The 22,169-nt window shown below is 48.5% G+C and overlaps 1 protein-coding gene across 1 annotated transcript in view; it reads left to right on the forward strand.

Annotated features, from left to right (window-relative positions):
• Positions 1-22,169, forward strand: part of IGDCC3 (immunoglobulin superfamily DCC subclass member 3) — a 95,925-nt gene that overhangs the window by 47,546 nt on the left and 26,210 nt on the right. Inside the window, exons 3-5 of the mRNA XM_057431053.1 lie at positions 9,310-9,454; positions 11,927-12,057; positions 17,388-17,525. Coding sequence (XP_057287036.1) covers positions 9,310-9,454; positions 11,927-12,057; positions 17,388-17,525 — 414 coding nt within the window. The remainder of the gene's footprint in view (positions 1-9,309; positions 9,455-11,926; positions 12,058-17,387; positions 17,526-22,169) is intronic.

Consider the following 22,169-nt stretch of genomic DNA (forward strand, 5'->3'; position numbering starts at 1 on the left):
AATGGCTTTAACCTGCCAGAGGGGAGACTGAGATGAGCTCTTAGGCAGAAGCTCTTCCCTGTGAGGGTGCTGAGGCGCTGGCACAGGGTGCCCAGAGAAGCTGTGGCTGCCCCATCCCTGGCAGTGTTCAAGGCCAGGTTGGACACAGGGGCTTGGAGCAAGCTGCTCCAGTGGAAGGTGTCCCTGCCATGGCAGGGGTTGGAGCTGGATGGGCTTTAAGGTGCCTTCCAATGAAAACCGGTCTGGGATTCTGTGGTACTACTGAGACTCAAACCTGCTGGACTGTGGCATGGGACACTGCAGAGAGGCACATCTGGGGGTCACAGAGTCCATCATGTGTGACTGCCCACTGCTTTTAACCAAAGTCTGAGTCCCTCTCTGTTCTGTGCTTGGGTTTTCGCCAGTTCATTGTATGCATTGCAACACCTTGGGCCACCAGATTTGATAAAGAGATGCAGGGCATCATCTCAGAGCCGGTCCCACCTCCTCCAGGCACTCATCCAGCCTCTGCCCAAGGGAATACCTCAGTCCACACAGCAGGCACTGTGGTATACATACAGAACGGGCCGTAGCTCTGTTTCCTAGGGACTTGGTCATCCCAGCTGTGCAGGAGCGGCAGTGAGCACTTGCACAGGCAAAACTCAACCGCAGCAGGGTTGACCCTGCAGCAGCAGGAAGGAGAATGAAGAGTGAATCACCGGCACTGTGCTGTTCGCTGTCATCCCGATAGAAATGGCACCTTGCCCAAGTCTTCTATAAATCACAGGTTCCATTCGGAAAGGAGTTTTCTGTGGTAATTAATGAGCCAGTATAAAGACATTAAATGGAGAACGTGTAGTGATAGAAAGGCTTATCATTCACTGAGCCATCTTCCCCCATGTGAATAACCACGAGGGAACAAAGGCCAAACTCCTTATAGACTGAAGTGCGCTATCTCTGATAGCTGGGAATGAAGTAGTTCTCTGCACGTAACAAAGGCGCACTGAAATACATTAGTAAACTAATTACAGGAGAGCTGGTAAAAACAGATGCTGAGGGTTTGGAGCTATTATTGGTGTGATTGCGAGCAGAAAAATGGGAGCTGACAACAAAAAATTAAAACCTGCATCTCATTTAACATTCATTAGCCTGTAAATCAGGACAGCTCCTGTCTGAGCGCGGCACTGACGGCGTGTCATGGGCAGCCGTGATGAGAAGCTGTCTTTCCATTCTCCTTTTGGGATCCCTCCGGAGATGCTGAAGTGAAGGGAACACACAAACCTATGGGTGGTTGTGGTGCAGCCCAGGAGCTCTGAGAAGGGATGTGTCTACCTAGAGATGCTGCAGGGCTGTGGAGGGGCAGGATAACGCCTCCTGCTCCGGTGGCTCAGTGCCTCTCCGAGCTGATGCAAAGCAGGGTTGCTCCTCCGTGCTTGCTATCGGGAGGAGCTGGCTGCAAACAAAGTGGTCCTGGGCCAAACCCAGCTGTATGGGAGCTTCCTGTTGTACCATCTCCATCAATATTTGGGAAAGGGATGGCAAACATTGTTATAATGCAACAAATCAAAATGGGAACTATGTAATTTGTCTTAATTGTGTGTGTCGGAGTAGGAAAAACATGAGGAGCTCCGGATGGGAATCTGGCAGCAGAGCCCAGCCTGCTGGCAGCGTGCTGCATGCTTTGCTTTGCCCTCACCGAGCCAGCCTCTCCCGGAGGCTTGTGGGGCAGCTTGTCCTTCATTCTCTCGTTGTTTCAGGGGTCTGCAGGGGCACTTGAGCAGGATAAATCACTGGTATTTTGCAAAGAGCAAACGTGTGCTTTGGAGGAAAGCCTGGGGTGCAGTGGGGTCCTGAAGAAGCCATTGCCGAAGCAGGGTGAGCTGTGGATGCAACAGGAGGGAGCAGCTTATGATGCTGGACGGGAGCCCTGTTTTGGGGTGGGGGAGTCTCACAGGATGCTGGGGTTCCTTAAGAAATATGGGAGCCCTTCGTGGTGACTTGTACTGCTGGGTAGTGTAAAGGTGATGGATAGCCTCCTCCTGCACTGCAGAATCACTAGCCCCATATGCAGTCCACCCAAGCAAATTAAGAGTTGTTTATGACATCCAGTGCTCCCCCTTCCCTCCAGCAGCGGGGTGGCATGACCACAGGTTTGGCTTCACAAATGGTCGCCTCAGGATACAGTAAATGCTGTCATGAGCCAGAGAGCAATTTTGTCTTGAAAAATTACTGCAATAGCACTCTGTGATAAAGGTCTCTCCTTCTTCACCAGAAACTTCTCGCCCCGAAACCAATTTGAGAGTGCTAACGGGGCTGTTTATTAGGCGATTCCCCTGCAAAACAAGAGGGTGCTGGAAGATGAATAACCACCTTGGGCTGTCTGCTGTGTGTAGCAGGTGACATGATGGGCTGCTGCCCCGTGCTCTGAACATGGAGGGAAGTGAGAAATTTGGTCCATGGGATTGCCCAGCTGCATCTTTCAAAGTGATTTATAAGGAGCAGCATTGCCTCGTAGGCAGAGCGTGCCTTTGGTACTCGAGGGATGATGCTGGATTTGGGTTGTGATGATGGGCGTCACTTTGTGTCCCCTGTGCCTGTCTCTGTAAAATGACTGATACGTTTATGGGAAGGGTTTGAGGATGCTTGGACGCCTGGTTGCTCACCGGGCTTCAGAGAGGGTGTTTGTGCTGATGTACTGGGCCTCGCTGCCCCTTGTTTCCAGGCTGGGATGATTTCTGGCTGCAGCCACATTGCAGGAGGTCCTTGATCTGAGCAGGAAGCCTTTGGGCAATGCAGCTGCACCAGGGAGAGCATGGCAAAGGCCAGCTGATTTTAGGGGTATCCTCTGGCATAGGCAGCTCCCCTGGCATTCTCCATCCTCCCAGGTCAAGATAGCGAGGGTGGTAATTTGTCAAACGTTGGGGATGCTCCCTTGGCATTCTGTACTGGGACACTGGGCACAGTGTCTCTCCAGAGGGATAGCACTTTGTGAGCTTTATAGAAATTGTGAGATACTTCAGTATGCGACAGCCCTTGGGGTGTATGGTCCCTCTTTATTTCTGTGCATGGTGCAGAGACTGCATTTATCCAGACAAAAGTCTTTCTCACCCATGGGAGAGGACCCCTTCGTCAGCAACTGATGGCAGTGTAGTTACTTTTCCAATAAGTGAGCTATAATCCATACCATAAATAAGCTAAATGTTCCTTAGGACTTAGGGAGATGGGCTTGGAGGTGCATGTGACTGAGCAGGAGAGTCTGGATGTACTGGTGATGGGGTGCACCTTCAAGGGAGCCTCAGGAAGAGGAGTGGAGCTGCAGCACAGGCAGGTGAAGGTTTTCCTGGTACCACGATAAAGTTCCTGCAGGTACAACCCCTCCTCCTCCCAGCCCTGGTCTTTCACTTGTGCAGGGCGGGCAGAGCAACCAGAGACCCCTGAGCATGTTCCCTCCGACTCCTGCTCTGCAGTGGAGACGACTTCATTACTTCCATGGTGTATTTATCATCCCTGCGCAGAAGCAGCCCCTGTAGGGTTCTGTGCTTTTGTCCACTTGCTTCTCAAGGCCCCAGCACAAACGGTAAATCACAGATCAGTAGAGGCCATGGGTGCTGCTCGTTGCCATGTGGCACGGAGGTGACCCGAGCTGGATTTGGCTTGCAGTCATTTCCCATGTTATGCAGAAAATTGGGAAGCCATAGTCCCAGAGCAGCCAGTGATTTGCCTCCTGGTGAACTCGGAGTTAGGAGGTTGTAACTTATTTTCCCCCCCTCCTCTTGTATCTGTTGCATGTTCCCTCCCATGGGCAGCTGCTGTGTCTCATTGCAAGGCATTAGCTCAGTTGTCTCCCTTTTATCCTTGTCCCACGGGCTTAGGGCAGGGGGAAGAAAAGCCAGACCAGGTGGAGACGTTGTTCCTCAACCAGAGAAGTAAGTCCATCTGATGGGGCGTCTTCTCAGCCTTGTCTGAATTGTTTCACTCAGCTCTGAGTGTGACAACAACGGGTACCGAAGGATGCAAAATACAGAGAGGGTGGAGAGCCTGCACCATCCTGCTCTGAGCAGTCCTACCTGCTCCAGGGGGAGAAAACCACAGCCAAAGCGAGAGAGGAGTAAGCATTTGTTTGCAAGCATTGCAGGGAAGCGCGCAGGACTGAGCCTCTTTTCCTCTCCATCAGCACAGAGGAGATGGGGCTTCCTCCCTCTCTCATCCCAAATGAGCTACATTCCTCCAAAACATCTTCCTTGCTTCAAACCCTCCTGACTCCTGCAGCCCATTTGCTTTTGAGATCTGAAGGCCAGCACTGACAGTAGAGATCCGGGATTTTCACCCCTATGGGTAGCGGGCAGGATTTTCCTCTGCGCTGGCAGAGGCACGGCCGGTCTTTAACATTTCCCTCCCTTTCCAAAGCGGAGAGAAAGGGGATTTTTGCTTCCCTTTAGATGTGAGCGAAGGCCCCAGCTCCTGCTACTCCTGGAGAATTAAATAGATAAATGGGCGGCGCTGTTGTTCACGCTTCACTATGCACAAAGCAACTTGCATTCAAAATTGGGCTCGCGGCAGCGCAGCGGCAGCCTCGCACAATAGCGGCATTAGACACGCAGGGCCGGCTCGCGGGCGCGGAGGCTGCTCTGCAGCTGGAGCAGCCACCGGGCTCTTGTGATGGGGCTTCTTTATCTGCCTGAAAATGCATCCTTAAAAAGAGAGAAATGTATGGGAAGGAGATGCCGTGTCCTTAAAGACTTGGGAAAACGGCCCCGCTTGGAAGCAGGCGGAAGAGAGGAGAGGATGGGATTTGTGGTGTCCATACGCCCCCCATCTTTTATGCCTGCTCTTTCTAGCAGGCAGCTCTTCCCTTTGCAGAGTGTGGAAGGGACCTCTGTCTGCAAAGCCTTCACCTCCTGAAAATATTTGCCTTCCAGCCTTCCAGTATGTGAAGGGGGCCTATAGGGATGCTGGGGAGGGACTCTTCATTAGGGACTGTGGTGACAGGACAAGGGGTAACGGGTTAAAACTTCAACAGGGGAAGTTTAGGTTGGATCTAAGGAGGAAATTCTTTCCTGTGAGGGTGGTGAGGCACTGGAATGGGTTGCCAAGGGAGGTTGTGAATGCTCCATCTCTGGCAGTGTTCAAGGCCAGGTTGGATGAAGCCTTGGGTGATATGGTTTAGTGTGAGGTGTCCCTGCCCATAGCAGGGGGGGTTGGAACTGGATGATCTTAAGGTCCTTTCCGACCCTAACGATTCTATGGTTCTATGATTCTTTGACAATATTCCCCATCAGGTTGCTAACTTAATGGTGAAGGACTCTTAAGCCAGGAGGGAATGGAAGATTTAATCCCTCTGCGTGCTTTGGGGCTGGTGGCTTGCAGCAAAAGTGTTTGGGTAGGAGTTGTGGTGCTGAGGAGGGTGGGTGCTTAGTAAATCTCATAGATACCACAGGTTGGTTCTGCTGGAGCTGTCAGCCTGATTTTAGAGTGGTTTAGGTCTGGGTTTAATTGGCATGGTGGTCATTCTGTTTTAAAATGGCCCTGGCTTCTGCTAAACCAATGGGAAATTTGGTTTTATTGGGAAGTAGGGAAATTCGGTATGAAAATCAGCAGCTGTCACCGTCATCAGGATGCAGCCAGTCTTGGAGGGGTTGGCTCTGCCCGTGGCTTGTTCTCTGGTGCTGGGCAGACCGTTTCCCTCCCCAGCTTCACCATGATAAGTTGTAATGGAGCTAACAAAGCCTGCCCTCCTTGGTAGGGGCATATAGGATCCCAGGTACTAGAAGTATGTTCCCATTAAACTCTTGTTCCTTGTATATTGTGTTAACTTTGAGGCATTTTAACTTTGTGCCTTCATTGGAACAGGTCTGAGTTTAACAGGTTAGTGGCAGAAATGTGGAGAAGGGGGCTCACCTGTGGGCTGCCTGGTGTCAGTGGTGGTGAGGATGCTCAGCTTCTCCCCAGCATCCTCTTGTGTCAGAGCCAGCCTGGCTATCTGTTACCCCATAAGTAACGTAAAAGCAAAAAGCAGAACTAGCTGAGCTCCCTAAATGCTCTCCTAACACCATGCTTGGCACTGAACCCTTCAAGTCTTCTCCTTGTACCTGCAGTTGATAATAATGTTTGTGTTTTAATGATTCTAACAGGCCTGGGATTTGCTCTGACATACCAAGTTAATGTTTTCTTTTTCTATATCAAATCTAGGTCAATCTCCAGCTTAGCACTAATGCTGTACTGAGCAGAAAAGGATTGGCCACTAATGGTTTCAATTTAGTTTTTCACAGAGTAGAGAAAATTTCACTCAATACCTCTTTTCGTTTTCATTCCTTTGGCCTTTCACAGGGCCCATTAGGATGGAGGCACTGTTTGTGCTTTGATTAGGGGAGACCCAGCAAAGTCTTTTGACAGAATGAGTCCTCTGTGAATACGGATGAGGATGAGTTGCTGCTCACCTGTGCTGTGTCTGTAGGACATGCCTTTGGAGACTGCATCCTGGTGAGGGTTAGGTGATGGGAGCTCCCAAGCATGGGGCTCTCTTTAGGGAAGAGCCTCACCTGTGATCCACCTTCATCCTGGTTGAGGTCCTCTGTGATACAGTGTGGGGGAAGGAGGGATGAAGAGGAACTCCTCTACCTCATGTGTCAGTGTGGTTGTAGACAGCTCAGTCTGAATCTAGCCTTGGCCAGCATCTTTGAAATAAGGCTCACCCATGGCTGCAGTGTGTGAGGACTGCTAGGACCATTCCCCATCTCCTGTGGGACCATTCCCCATCCATTCCTGTAGCCCATTTTGGTTTGTCTTTCCCTGCCTGGAGCAAGGACTCCGCTGTAGGAGTTTGTTACAGTCAGTTGGGACATCCATGAAAATCTCAGGTGGGTCAGCAGAGATTTAGCCAGGCGATGCTCTGTAAAGCACTTGTGCTCCTATCCCTCTCCTCTCCTTACACCCAGGGATTTATTTGCAGGCTGAAGACAGCATCGCAGGTAAGCACACGTGCTCGAGTTTTGTTGCTGTTGTACCGGAGGTGCTGCAAAAGCTTTTGTCTCTGCAACTGTAACTAAACTCAGAAACCTGTTTTAAGAATAGCATTTTGTAGCTCAGTGCATGAATTTTTAATGCCTCTTCTGCAAACCAGCTGGTCTTGGCAAGGGTCAGAGTGTTTCCTAGGCATTTAACATAAAACTGTGCTTCAAAGCCACATTATAGGGTCGTTGAAGAGTAGTATTTTACTTAACATCCTCATAACTGAATTATTTATAACTTCCCATGTTTTATTCATGATAAATATTAATACTAGTGTCTTTAAGAGTAGAGGTTATTGCTGCAGTTTTACCTGTAAGAGGTGATATGATTGAAATAAAGGGCTGGCAATGAATTCTGTAGCCAGCAGAGCAAAGTCTGTGCCGGGGCTGCTCTCATTCACACCTCCCTCCTCTTAGCAACCCTGTCAGCCACCGAAAAACCTCAGCACTGAGCATCTGTACATTTGAAAGGAGTTTTCCTGCAGGCATCTGAATCTCTGCTGCTTTTTCCTCCCCCCTTTCTTTCTTTGTTAGAGGTTTGTGTCCTTCTTGTTCATTCTTGGGTTTATTTCTTGGTGTGGGTCCATACGCTTTGGTTGCAAGATGCTCGCCCTGGCCTGGGTCTCCAAATGGCAGCCTTGAAATGTTCCGCAGGGTCCCTTGAGCCCTCCTGCCACAGGCACCCCTGGATCCATCATTTTTTGGAGCATCCTTTGTCAGCTTGGAAAGGGAATCACCTGGGCAGCCTTTGGGCTCCTTCCCATGTGGCTGATTCCTCTGGGCCACAGTCTCATTTCAAGGCTAAATCTGTGTGAATTGGATAAATTGCCATTCCACCACCGGGCTCCATCCCTTACCAGGATATTTGCATTAGCTTTCATCTTGGGAAAGGTATCATTTTGCATGATCTTTGCCTTGTGCTGGTGTGTTCCCATCGGGCTGGAGCATCGCACAGCCACTTCCTGGTCCTGCGCCAATCAGTGCATCCCAGTGCGTGTCTTGCTCCTTATCCCACCCTCACAGCTACAAAAACCTCCCCATCCCTATGGCCACGCAGGGCCAGGGCTTTGCTCCGTGTTTCTCCATCAGCTTAACAAACCTGCAGTGAGCGGGTTGAGAGCAGTGGTTGTGGGAGCAGCGCAGGTTAATGCAACCCATATTTAATGTATGATTGCTAATGGCCATCTCCCATCTGCCTGAGCCCAACTGGAGTTTGCAGATGAATGATTAAGCTGCCCTGACACATATGCAGCTTGTTCCTTAGCAGAAGTACATTCATTATGCTTGATGCATGTAAAAGGAGGTGAGGGTTTCTTGCTGGGGAGAGAGGTATTATCGAGCTGGGGTGGCAGAGCAGGGGGTTCTCTTGGAGTTTGCTTTGTATGATAATGTGAGATCTTCCCGGGGATGCAGCGCTGTAAATGAATCATGAGCTGAATAACCACGGGGATGTTTATTAGCTTCGAATATGTTTATTGCAGAGTCAACAGGCAGCACCTTCCAATTAATTAATAGTAATAATTACTGTATTATTTATGTAGCTCTAACAGCAAGCCGGAGCCCTTGTGCACAATGGTTACAGCTGTGGCTATGCTGGAACAGGCTGGTCTGCGTTCACCCTGCACGGGCACGCTGAAGTTTGTCATTAGCTGTCGGGTGGTCCCAACCCCAAAAGCTTTGGTTTGCTGCACTGCTGAGCTCTTGGCAGATGCTCTTTCTATGGGCTGAAGCCTGTTGCTCCACAGCATGGAGATGTGACCATTCCTTCCATAGTGCTGAGAGGCAGAGTCTGCAGTGAGCTGGAGCATCCGCCAAACTGAGGGGGAAATGAAGGGCTGTAAGTTTTGCTTTCAGTATCCAGGACCACTTTTGGTCAAGGCATTTAAACCAAGCGAGTTTAGCAGTCAGGCAGTGCACATCAGAAGAACATTTACAGCAGGTAAGACATTGGCAGCAGCAGAAAGCATAAACATCTCTTTTCTTGGATCCAAAGCCCGCTCAGGCTGTGGAGCACAGCCAGTGCAGTGTCTGTGTGTCTTGCTGCCCCTGTAGACCTCACTGTAGAGCATGTGTGTCGTGATGCACTGTCTTCTGCCCTGATTGAGTCAATCAGTTTAATGTGCAGGGGAGACACGTAGCAAGAACTTGACACTGGTCTTGTTTCTCCAGGCAGGAAGTGAGGCTGCAAACCAGTCTTCTGTTCTTGCATCACCATCCCATTTGCCAGCTCTGGGAAATCCGGATGTTTCTAGGTCACGTGGAGTTCTTGACAATGGATCTCTCCTCACCTGTGAATATTTTTGTCTCTCTTATTGTCTTCCAGCCATGTCCGACTTCCACATCCACCCTCAGAACGCAGTGGTGGAGGAAGGTGGTGTAGCAAGATTCCAGTGCCAGATCCATGGCTTGCCAGAGCCGGTCATCCTCTGGCAAAAGAACCGCATGCCAGTCAACACAGACAATGAAAGGTAGGACATGTACTGCTGCTCTTTCTCCAGGTGGAAAAAGGTGGCCAGGCTTGCTATTGCTGTCACAGTTGTGTTAGGACACGGTTAACCTGGGCTGAGGGTCTTGATCAGTGTTCCTGCCATGGAAAACTCTTAGTTAATGCTGTGAGGTTTCTGGGCTCCTTCTGGGCAAACACCGTGTGGAAATAATGCATGTCTCAGGAGAGGTAGGTAAAGCCTTTTTGGAGAGGTCAAGGGCTCTGCATTGACCTTCCCTGATCAGCCCTATTCCAGGTTTACTTTCCAGCATAAAGCCCACCCAGTAGTCCTGGCAGAGCTGGGTAGCTTTGGCATCCATCATCCCTCTGCGGCTCCATTTAGTGCAACCCTTCCCAAGCCAGATCCATGACTTAGGGTCTTTTATATGGGTCCTGAACCCTTGGAAGAGCTGAATTACACCATGGCCTCTTGACTTCCCTTCCCAGGTGGACTCCCCTGTGTATGATGGCAGGGGAGCTCCGCAGAGAGCATCTCACAGGGCATTGGGCTGCTGCTTCCCAACGTAATCCTCATATGGAAAACCCCACTGCTCCCCCTTCCCCAGGCTAGACCCGGGGCGGCACGTCCTCGCTTCCTGTGTTTGACAGGCTGCTCCCTGCGTGTCGGAAACATCCCTCATCGCAGGGATTGATCATCAGAGGTTTGATCCTCGGAGCAGCAGTGGGACCCGGCAGCGGGCAGCTGGCAGGAAGCGTGTGCTCCGTGCCCGCGGTCCCAGCTGTGACTCGGGAGCTGACAGCCGATGGTAGGAGGCAATCGGTCGCAGCACACCTCGATCACGGGTTGATTCTGTGCATTGGGAATAGGTGAAACCAGGAAGCTGTAAATATTTTCCTGAAAGCCTCTATTCTTAAAAGTGTCAGTTCTGCAGCAGAAACTCCTCTTTGGAGGCGGGAGAAAACAGGAGGGCTGGAACAATGCCTGACCTTTTCGGTGTTGTGGTGAACTTACAGTAGAAGGACCCAAGAGGCCTGACGCTGCCATGGCAAACTGCAACTGTCAGGTTTTGTTTTTCCTCGTGTTTTCCAGCTTTTTTTTAGTCCAGCGCAGGGTTGATTTGTCAAACTTGATCTCCTCTGAAGGCTTCTTACTCGTACAGGTTCTAACCTGGGGGTGTGATCGAGCAGGGCAACTGGTCCGTGGTGGTATCAGCAAATGTAAGAGCTGCAGAACTGGGCCTGACACCTTATGTGCATCCCAATGAGATGGTGCAGGACAGGTGAAGTTCTCTTGAAGCCCTTCATGCGTTATTGTTCTTTTCCACTTGAGCCTGTGGTCACGGGTGTGTGAATGTGACCAGGGCTTTTTTTCTCCAAGGCTGAGGAGCCCCCTGACTGAGGAGCCAAGACTTTTCTCCAACCCAGAGAGCCCCAGGTTGTGCTCACCCCCTTGCTTCTCCTCCAGGGCAGGAAGCTTGCCCAAGCCCTAGAAGACATGGACTGGGAGCAGTTTCCCTACATTCAGTGTCCTGATTTTGAACAGATTTAGCTTCTTGTAGGAGTGAAGTTACTGGGGAAGGTTTTTATTGTCAGCTCAGTAGATTAATCTGTGACACCAATGGGCCTGGATGATGAGGGTTGCTTCTCTAACTGAATTGGATTTCTGCATTAATCACGCTTGGTGCATTTCTGTGTATAAAGTGTATATAAATTTGTATGCCGAGTCTTGCACTTGAAGGCTTTGAAGGCAGAATAATAGCTTTGGAATTGAATCTTCTAATGCTGTGGGCAGATTGTTAACGAAAATGAAGGCTTCTTGTGGTATAATTCATCCAAAACAATGGGCATTTTAAAGTCCCAGAGAGATTGCAATCAACTTGGGGACGTTTCAAACTGATTGCTGTCACGCTGCCTCCGCCACCGAGCCGCGCGTTTGGAGCCCAGCGCAGGGTTATAGGCACTTAACCATATGCTGATAGGGAGAAAGATGTTCTTCATCTTCCAGACGGAAATGGATTATTAACTCATCACACTGTATTGACTTACCACCAGCCAACTTAAACACACTGTTGCCAAGCAACCTGTAATGTATGGGTACATGTGTGTATGCATGCATGACTTAAATATACCTGTGGTTTAGATATAGAAAATATTTATTGATATTTGTGTGTGTGCACTCAATAACTATTTTAAACTCACCTTTCCATGCATTTAAGGTTATCAGGTTATAGGGATTTGACTCCCGGGCCAGGTTGGACAGGGCTTGGAGCAGCCTTGTCTAGTGGGAGGTGTCCCTGCCCGTGACAGGGGTTGGAACTGGATGAGCTTTAAGGTCTCTTCCAACCCAATCCAGTTTGGGATTCTGTGATTCTCTGATAAGCATGGGCTGCAGGGATGCAGGGAGCCAGCCTGCCTCACCTGCATGGCTCTGCAGCCTGCTGCCGCATCATGTCCTGCTTTGCAAGTTTTTGGTCCTGTTTTTCTCTTCCCACAGGTACACGCTGCTTCCCAAGGGAGTCCTCCAGATTACAGGACTGAGGGCAGAAGACAGTGGGATTTTTCACTGTGTTGCTACCAATATTGCTAATGTGAAGTTCAGCCGGGAGGCCAGGCTCACTGTGTCAGGTGAGTGCCAGTAAAAGCTGTACTGATTCTGCTCTTCTGGACCAGTACAGTTTGAGAGTTTCAGACTAATAGCACTGAGAAGTGTTCCTCTCTCCAGCCATGACACCTTCCTTCTTCTGGATTGTTGTTAGTTCCTGCCAGATCAGCCCATTTGATAGCAGATAAATGTGTCTCTTTGCCTGTAAATCACTGCCAGTTTCTGGGTAGCAGGAGAAGGGTGAGAAAATGAGCTACAGCAGCTTTACATTAAATAAATTCTTTTGGAAATGTGGAATATTCATCATTTCCTTATGAGACCTGCCCACTCTGGAAGTAATTGCAGCACACAGGGTGATCAATTATTTATCTAATGGGGAATTATATTGTGTAGGCTGTTAGCAGTGTATTGTGACCAAAGCAGGCTAACCTTTCATTGGAAGATGAGAAGGAGAAGACCTGAGCAACCCAGGCTGAATTTTGACTTGGTTCTCCATCCATCTCCATCTGAAGTTCGTGCCTGAAGCAGGTTTTCACTTCTGAAAGCTTGAGCTGAGGAAGTCACAGTGCCTTATGGTCTCCTCTCCAAAATAATGGCCAAAACCACTGTTTGGTTTCACTCTGCCAGAGGTGGGATGTGATGAAGCTATAAGGGCAAACCAGAGCAACCCATATCCACACTTTGCATGTGCTCAAGTCTGGCCTGCTGGTGAATGCACACAAAATGTCATGTGGAAGGGGTGACCTTGGGCACAGATAAGCAAGGATTAAGGTGCAAACACTACCATGTTTCCATACCCACTGACCTGCCCATTGACTGTCCACTGTTAGCTGTCTGTGTGGGACCCAAGCTGATCTCTTGGAGCCCCTTCAAGCAATAACTCCTCATCCAGTTTCTAAAGCTGGTGTTAGATTGTCACCTTGTAGTTATACGTTCTTCCTTTGTCAGTGGTTTTTATTTAAAACACTGTTAGCTTCACAAGTCTCTCTTGATGTTTCAGTAGCTGCTCCTAGCATGAAGGAAGTGGGAAGTATTAAGTCAAATCATACAGCCCAAGCAGCCAGGAGTGAATGACACCTTTGTGCTCTCTTAGAGAGATACCCTTGATATGTTCAACCTCCTTGTATGAAAACAGGATAGCTTGCTTGTCCTGGACTTCAGACATCTGTGGGTTACCTTCAGAGAAGATGAGTGCCAAAGAAGTAGACACCAAAGGGTCTTTCTCCCTGGGCTGTGATTCTCCTGTCCATCAGATACACATAATTGCTGGTACCCAGTGGCTGGAGGCTTCCCAGCATACACTCATATCTCACAGCCTGCCTTCACCCTCCAAAATGACTGCCTGGCCAGTGGTTTGGAGTAAGAGACTAAACACTTGTACCAAGTGTCAGATTAGCCTCTGCCAGCTGTAAAAAGGCAGCATGTGTGAAATAGGGTGAAGCTGAGGAAAGAGGGATGCTGTGTATGTCAACTCTGATGGGGAAAGAAAGCAGGGTAACTGGTTCTGAAAGACCTGGGAGGTTTTTGGTGCTTGTTGCTAATCTGTTTTCTTGATCTATGTGAGCAGTAGCCCATGTAGAGAGAAGAAAGAACAGTAAATTATCAACGTGGGGAAGTTCTTTGTGTCAGTTTATTGGTCTGAGTTATTATTCCTCACAGGGCAGAAAGTGCTCGTTGTTCTCATCTGCCCATCCCTCATTTCACATGGATATTTTCCAGGTTTCCTGTCTGTGAAACATTTGTGGTTTTCCTCTTTCCTTAAAGCAGTCGTATGATGAATATGGGCGCCGTGTCTAAGTGTCTGTTGAAGGGCTTGGACTGTGCTTCAGTGCCTGCATGTCAGCAGGGCTGCTGTAATGGGATGTTTGCATGCTCTCAGCCCATGGAAAACCCATCGCACTTGGTTAAGCCTCAGTGAAGGTTTATGCTCTGTGGTGTTTGCTAAGAGCACACAAATATCTGTTAGAGCAGGCCAGCAGGTATGTGCTAGCATATTAAGCGTAGACTTTGGCACACCAGTAGAGGCTACGGTGTGCTGCAGGCATTGCTTCAGTGGTGTGGGTGTTGTGTCAGTAAATACTGAACTAATGTGAGTGCTGTTGTGCACATGTCATTAGGTATGATGGGTTAAGTGGTAATCTTGCAGATCTTTCCATCACCTCCCTTTCATGCAGAGGGGTAAAGGGAATGGTGCTTTCTGCTCTTCATCGGGGCAGGAGGGCTCCCTCGCTTCTTAACAGCAATTTCAGCCATTGCTTCACCCACAGAGAGGCACCAAGTCTGCCTTGTGCGGGCTTCTGAGCCCTGGCTGGGGAAGGAGGAGGGAGAGGATGGAGGTGGACTCTGAGAGCCTGTGTCCTGCAGGGACTAGAGAGGAAGAGGAGGGTGACTGCCCATGGGGGATGAAGGCGCCTGCTTGCAGCACTGTCCTTCCTCTCCCGGCAGCAGTGGAGGGGCTGCCGGCAGCAAACAGCACGGTTGTGTCTTCCAGGCCTCCTGATTGATTATTTTCAAGTGCCTGCTTAGCGGAGCGGCTCCCGAGGGGCCGCTGCCTCCCTGCGCTGACACCTTCCCCGCACGAGCCGCGCCTCTCTCTGCTGCTGTCCCTTTGATCAAGATCTAACAGCCGGTGCCGGCACCGCTCCCGTCCCTGCTAGAGTGCCTGTCACTGCTGACGGGGCCGGGGACCTCCCCATCCTCACCGCAGCCGCTGCTGGTGGAGCCCCTGGGGACCATGTGCATCATTAGAGCCTTTTTCCCTTTCAAACTAAATCCCCCCCGCGTTGCCCTGAACCCTGCTGTGCCCCAGCAGCACGCGAGTCCTTCGTGCTGTCACCCCTTCCTTCCTGACCCTGCATCAAAGAGTTTCTCTGGTTGGAGAGGAAAACCTCCTTCTCCCCAGTGGTTGGGCATGGTCAGCCCCTTTGCATGGTGCTGTGTCTGGTGGCCACATCGCTGCTGGGTCACCGTCCCTTCTGGCCCTGGAGCTGGCACTGCCGTGGCCATTGGGATCGGCAGTGTTGGAAATGCTGCTTCCAGAGCTGGACAGGGTTTAACCAAACACCCAAAGACCTGCATGCCTCTTTCAGACTCAGAATATAAATCAGAGTGTGCTTTTTTACATATTTGGGGGTGAAAATAGTGTTTTCTAAATTCTGCTTTGGTCTCAGCTCCCATTTACTGACATTCTCAGGTGACCTTGGACAATTCATTTCATTTCTGTGTGTTTTGAAATATTGAAATCGCTCTGTAATACGATGATAATATCGTCTTATTCTAAGCGTGAACATTTAGTATTGTGATTTAGAACAATAAATCTACATGGGGTTTAAAGGCACGCTGAGGTACTGAGGGGGAAGGTATTGTTTTTCAGCTCTCTTGGGGTTAACCAGCCGGTCATATGAATTTATTGTGCATTCTGGTCCTCATAAAAAAATCTGCATTTTATGGCTTGCAGTGAAATGCATTTAGCGAGAGCCTCAGCTCCTAAGTCACACTGACACGGTGATTTTTCTTGGATTTTGCCCATTTAGACACAACCTCACAGTCATTCTATAGCTCCCATTTAGCCCCCGTAAGGAGCAGTTAACAAGCGAGCCCCTCTGATCTGTGCTAGCCCTTGGACCACTGTGAAATCCCCTCAGTAACACCCCAGCTTCAGCCCTTGAGCTGCTGGGAAAGGGTAACACTAAAAAGGGCAGGAAGAAAGGACATTTCATCTTGGAGAGAAGCCTTTGCAGGTAGTTTTTGGTGGATCACTCCTCTTTAACAAGGGTTTTAGACATTGGGAAGTCCATGTTCAGAGTCAGCGTGGGATGGCCCCAGCACAAAGCCCAACTCATGGTGTTGATGAGCTCCCCAGCCCTCCCTGTGCCCCTCTCCTGCTCGGGGGCAGACGACCAGCCCAAGTGTTTCTCTCTGCAGGTGCACAGAGCATTTTTGCCAGCAGCAGCTGTCAGATTGTTGAAATTCCTTAAACACTGCTTGATCTCGGCATGTCTGGAGTGTAACCCAGATCTCAGTGGAAATAGGGAGAAACTAATGCAGAGATGGTCGGTGTTCATGTTTGCTAATGGGGAGCTGAGAGCATCTCCTTTTTTCCCTCCTGCCAGCAAATGGGAGGGAAGGCTGAAGGGATCTTTGGCTTAGGGACAGTCAGGGTGGATGTGAGGAAGAAATTCTTTACAATGAGGATGGTAAAATACCGGAGCAGATTTCTCAGAGAGGTGCTGGATGCACCATTCCTGGAGACATTCAAGGCCAGCCTGGATGTGGTTCTTGGCAGCCTGGTCTAGTTGAAGATGTCCCTGCTTATTGCAGGGGGGGTGGACTAGATGAGCTTTGAAGGTCCATTCAAACCCAGAACCCTTCTATGATAAGGCACTTTTTAGGATCTCAGGAGATGCAGTTTCAGCTGTGGTATACCTGGCACAGGAGGATGGTTTTGTCTTGTGGGCCCCTCCTGCCTGGTGAAATGTGGTTTTTTTGCTTGTCCTGTGCCTGCCTCGTCTCCAGAGTTCTTGTGGTAGGGCTTTATTGTATTATGGGTCTGTGCATCGTCTTGTACAGTGGGTTCCATTCTTGGTTGCTGCCACTTGGTGCTACTGTAGCACAAATAAACGATTAGTGATCGCATCCTGAGCAATGATTGTATCACGATTACAGCAGAGCAAGGGGATGCATCCTCTCCCTGTACCCAATTACACCACAGTGGGCCAGTTCAGGGCTGCTGTAAAGGCAGGGCAGTGACCACTCTGTGAGCTGCAGTTATGAGAGGAGTTTCCTTGAGTTTCCTCTCAAAAAGATCCTCACTGGGAGTCAGGGACTGGCACCTCCATCACTCTGTGTCCCAGGAAAGGGGTTTTGGAGCAAAGGATCCCAGCAGCAAGAGAGGATATGATCAGAGAGGCAGATTTAAGCATTGTGGACTGCATGGATTATTTTATGCCTTGAGATGCTGAAAGGTAAAGCAACTCCTTCCTTTATTTGCATTCCTACAAATGTCCTGCAGCTTGTGTCCTCCCTGTATGCCATGTTTTTCCTGCTCATCTGCTCTCTAGTTCACAGCATGGTTCCTTCTTTATTCTGCCTATGTATGTGTGTTAACAGGGCTGCTTGTGGCTCGGTCTGTTGGCTGGGGAGGGGGGGTGTCCCCAGGAATATCAGCACACTTGAAACATTTCAGTGGCACTGTCATGCAGGCGTTGTGCTCCTTTTGTTTCTTGTACCCCTCAGATTTAGTGAGGATTACACCAGCCGCATCATTTGTACTTAGAGGATGCACAAAGCCTTCAGTGTTTCCATTAAACAGGAGAGAATCAGATGCCTTTTAACAATGATGCTGTCCTTGCAGGCTCCCACTCCACCGTCTACAAGGACCCCATGATACTGGTTGGCCCGGAGAACCTCACACTGACGGTGCACCAGACCGCGGTGCTGGAGTGCATTGCAACTGGCAACCCCCGGCCCATCGTCTCCTGGAGCCGCCTAGGTAAGCCCAAGGAGACTGGGATTTCCTCTTCCTCTTCCCTGTTATCCTATGGGAAATAGGTAGGTGTCACTGACTATTTTATGCAACAGGTGATTTCACCCTTTGCCTTTCTATGGAAGTTAATTGTAGGCTTGAAGTGCTTTCTATCCTCATGTCTACACTTTGTTTTTCCTCTCTGCCAAGATCCTGTTTTCTCCTCTTAGCAGAGTGGGTTGGTTAAACCTGTTGATGTTGCATGAAAGGTGATACTTTTATCTCTTCTCGACTGACAGCATCTTCTTCAGCTGCATCAGAAACATCACCACTGTTGGCCTAGAGAAGCAAAGCACACACAGACATATCCTTCATGTAAAACAGACTTGAAAGAAACTTGCTGCCTCATCAGGGAGTTTGAAAAATGAGGGGACAAGGTGCTTAAAGTAGCATGTCTGAAGCTGTAGAAAACCCCAGTGCTTGCTGCTGGGTTCCATGATGTTATTTTAGTCAGCATGGAAACCAGAGGCAGTGTCTGATGGCATCATACAAGCGAGGAAGAGCAAAGTGCTGTGTTTCAGTCCAAAAGCAAGGGTTCTTGTAGTTTCTAACTTTGTGATAGTACCTTGGAAACTATTTTGCTCAGAGTGACATTTCCATTACCCTACAGAAATCTGAGCAAAGAGCTGATGGCTTTTATTTTATCTTCTGGAGCTTGTGCACACTTTGGGGTCGGTTCAGTTAGGATTTCCCAAGCCCCTGTGGTCCATGAGGTCATGTCATTTTTGGGATGCTAATGTCCCTGAGTCCTCCATTGTGGTTGTGAAGCACAAACAGGGGTAATCCTGTCTCCTGCTGCTGTGCTGTGGCTCTCCAAGGCTCAAGGTCCAGCTCATGGGAAGAGCACCTTCCCACTCCAGAGCTGTCCATCAGGGGATAAAGACACGTATCCAGCATCCCTTGCACTATTTTTCCGTGCTTGCCCTCTTGCTTGCTCCTCTGGTGGCTTGTAAAACCAGCTTGTGTCTGCCACTAACTGGGTATTTTTACTCCAGAGCCGTAACAGTCAGATTGATGCTGGTTTAAAAATTCCCTGTGTCTGTTGTATCAGTGGTTTGGATCTCTTGGACACAGGGCAGCTCTATGTTAATGCTCAACTATAATAAACTACTTTATAGTTGCCTTTAATTATAAGTGTTTATTACCTTCTTCGAAACACTTGTCTCTATAGAGCAGTGCAATAATGAAGATGCAAGAGCTTCTTGTGATATCTGGATGGTCTGAGCTCAGCATTGCCTTCCACCAAATATAAACGCCCTCTCCATGATGCTTTGTAGCACAGCAGCTGAATTAGAGCTACTGAGTGAGAAAGAGATCCCGTTGTTTTCCCTTCCCTTAAGCAGGAATGTTTCCTGTCCAAAGCATCACAAGATCTTGTTTAGTATTGCACCGATCCTGACAGCAATGTGGCTGTAGAGGCTCTCTGATGAGTGGCTGGGTTTGTCATCTCTTCATAGCCATTTCAGAAGCTCTTTCATGTCTCTGGGCCTGTGTGATCAGGAGGAGGGAGAGGGGTTTACACTGGACAAGGACATCCCCTGAATGTCTGTCATCTGTACATGTGGCTTCCTCCCGTGTGAAGGTCTTCTTCCTGCAGTTGCTCCTACAGAGCTGGTTTAGCTTAAATAACCACTGAATTTATTCAACTTAGGAAGCAAAATACTTCGAATCCACTCCCAGAAATAAAAAAATCCATGGGCACAAAGTCTTAGCCATGATTTAGCAATGGCCTGACTTGATCTACACAAAACCTAAAGTCAGTTATATGTGAACATCTTTCTTGCCTGGTCAAAATAAAGAAGAGATGCGGCATGGCCACTGTGGCAGGTCCTTGCCCAGGGCATGCTGCTGGTTCAGAGTGCCTCTCTGAACCCCCTTGCTCACACTTTTGACATTGTGGCATTTCTTCTATCAGAAAGGACTAAAAGAACCCTTCTGCTTTCACAGCATTCTGGTGCAGGGCAAAGCAAGCCATAAACAACATTTGCACTTTCTGCTTTGGCTTTGCTGAAGCCTGGCTGGTTTTCAGTGGGAAAGGCACCTATATTTTGCTTGAAGGAAACCATTCAAATTCTAGGCCAGTTTTTGAGTGTCACCCAATCAATTTTGAATGTAATTTCCTTGGGAATATGTTGTAGCCCCGACCACAAACAGAATTCCTGTGTCTCGCCGTGCATGAAATGTCAACATTCATTAGAGAGCAGGCTCTGAGAGAAATGTAAAATCATTAAGGGTTTGTTCAGGAAAGATAGGGCTTTTCCTTTTGAGAGCTACACACTTCAGGCTTGGACCTGTATGTGTGCACAAATGAATATCCTGGGCACTTACTGCAAAGCCTTTTGAATGAATGACGATTTTAATGTATCCTTACCCTTTAACTGACAGGCCACTGAGCTGGCCTCCATAAAAGGTACCAAGGCAGAATAATAAACTATTTAGAGAGATAGAGAAAAGTGAGGCGAGAAAGAAAAGACAGTGATTATCTGATAGCGTTATACAGAAGTTGTCAGAAAGGGTCACACAATGGGAAGGAAATTACTAAAGAGGGAGCCATTCAAGAAGTAAACTATACAACAATTGTAGGAGCCAATTAATTGGTAACTTATTGGACACAGAAGCTTGTAATAGATGGCTGACTGGTTGACAGGAGCGCCGTTGCTGTAAGTGTTTAGAAATAATAGAGTAAATTTCACCACTTCACACACTGAATAGTCAACTGTTGCAATGTACTCTAAATATGCTAATCCACAGTGCCCAGTGTCCGCTGGAGCAGGAGACCCATGTGTCTAAAAAGTGGAAGGCTACTATGGCACAATACAAAGAATTCACAAAAGACCTAAATGATCAACATTAGAAAGTTGTTACTTTCTTTCTACTTGCTGCTTACAAAAGAAAGGCGTTGGTGTTGTTGCATATTCATATCGCCTGGCACGTTTTAACGGGTCTCTGTAATTGGTGCTGCTGTGCCAATCACTCCCTTAGCGGGAGAATGGACTCCAGAAAGCATCCCATACACCTTGGAAAAATAAATAATGCAGCTCCCAAACCACAGGCCTCTTTCATCCAGCCTCCCCCCCCAAGAAGGGAGCCTGGAAGCCTCTTTTGTCCCTAGACAGAGCATCTTTAGGGAGCATCTCCCACTTGGAGAATGATCTCCTTTATTAATCAGTTGTTTTCTGCTCTTTGCAACCAGTTGAACCTCTCTCCTGCCCTCATCAGCTGAGGATCGATAGAGTGAATCTGTCAAACATTTGTACCCACACTGGCTTGTTTTCAGCCCTCAAACGTTCTGCTTTTGACTTCATAAAATGAAGCAGAAGGTCATGTTAAATGAGCAGCAGTTTCCAGCATGCGTGGGTCCTGAGAGTTCAGGAACTGAGCAACAGTGCTTTTGCAGTCCCTTCAGATCTTCCCCATAGAGAGATGACTCGGTGATGGCAAGTGGTGCCAGGAAGGTAGGGTTTCAGGGTTCGGATCCCTTGACCAAGCCACTCCTCAGGCTTCTGTGTGAGGGAAACAGGGTTAAAATAAATAGCAACCTTTGCAAAGCCCCTCTGCACAGCACTCCTGCAAAGTGCTGAGCTTTCCGGATGCAAGGAATTTCTTGTGTAAAAACTCTGTGTTATTGATGTGTGTTGCCAGCATTACACACCTGGGCTTGCTATTAGCTGAAGACCTTCTAACTGATCACAGGATGGTTTGGGTTGAGTGAGGTACAGTAGAGTAAGAAGAATGGGGCAGGCTGGGAAAGGAGAGATACTTCTCTTAGAAGCCCTTTCAGCACTCTTGGAAGGAGCTGAGTAAGAGGCATATGGGGTGATCTGGCAGTGATCTTTGCTGGCTGTTAGAGGTGACCACACTGAATCAGTGACAGATCCCTCGAGGTTTCTGAGCTTGGAGAGCTTTGTTCTTCAGGGAAGTGGAAGATGTTTGACTGGCAGGAGATGTATCTTCAGAGCACCACACCTCTAATTGGTAACTGGGGCTAGAGAGATAACTAAGGAGGTATCAGTGCCGGTATTTGGGCTCTGTGGAGTGCCTGCTGCAGGCTGGGTCTTTGCATGCTTAAATTATGTAGCACGTTATAAATAATACACTAAAACTACTGACATTCAAGTCACATTTCTGTGGTATTTCTTAAGGCAAGGATGTGAGGGAGCATCCAGGTATGGCCACTTTGCATCTTTCCCTGATCCCACCCATCTCAAGAGAGAGAGATTTGATTTTTACACGTAAATATGGACTTCCAAAAGGTCTAATTTAAAAGACGAAATCAACTTCAATTTGAATTTAATTCAGACCTCTTTACACTTCAGATGATGTTTGAAGGGAATGGTTCCTTGTTATTGCTCATTAAATGTGGGACAGGTCATGTTTTACTGTCCTTTTTATGACTGAGCCATTTACTGCTGCAGTGGCTTGGCCAGTTATGTGATCATTTAATCATTTAATGACATTGTTTTTCTCTCTCTAAAAGACCCAAGCATTTCTCTTTGCAATGCAAATAATGAAGTGGTCTGGCATTCCCTGCCTAATGAAGCAAGGAAACCTTGAAGTTTAAAAATTTCCTGGAAAACAGTGTGTAGGGAGCATGGCAGGAGATGTGTTTGG

Source organism: Pezoporus wallicus, unplaced genomic scaffold, assembly GCF_028554395.1.
Source record: "Pezoporus wallicus isolate ANWC-B61680 ecotype Strahan unplaced genomic scaffold, APGP_CSIRO_Pwel_v1 contig_8548, whole genome shotgun sequence".
Taxonomy (NCBI): domain Eukaryota; kingdom Metazoa; phylum Chordata; class Aves; order Psittaciformes; family Psittacidae; genus Pezoporus; species Pezoporus wallicus.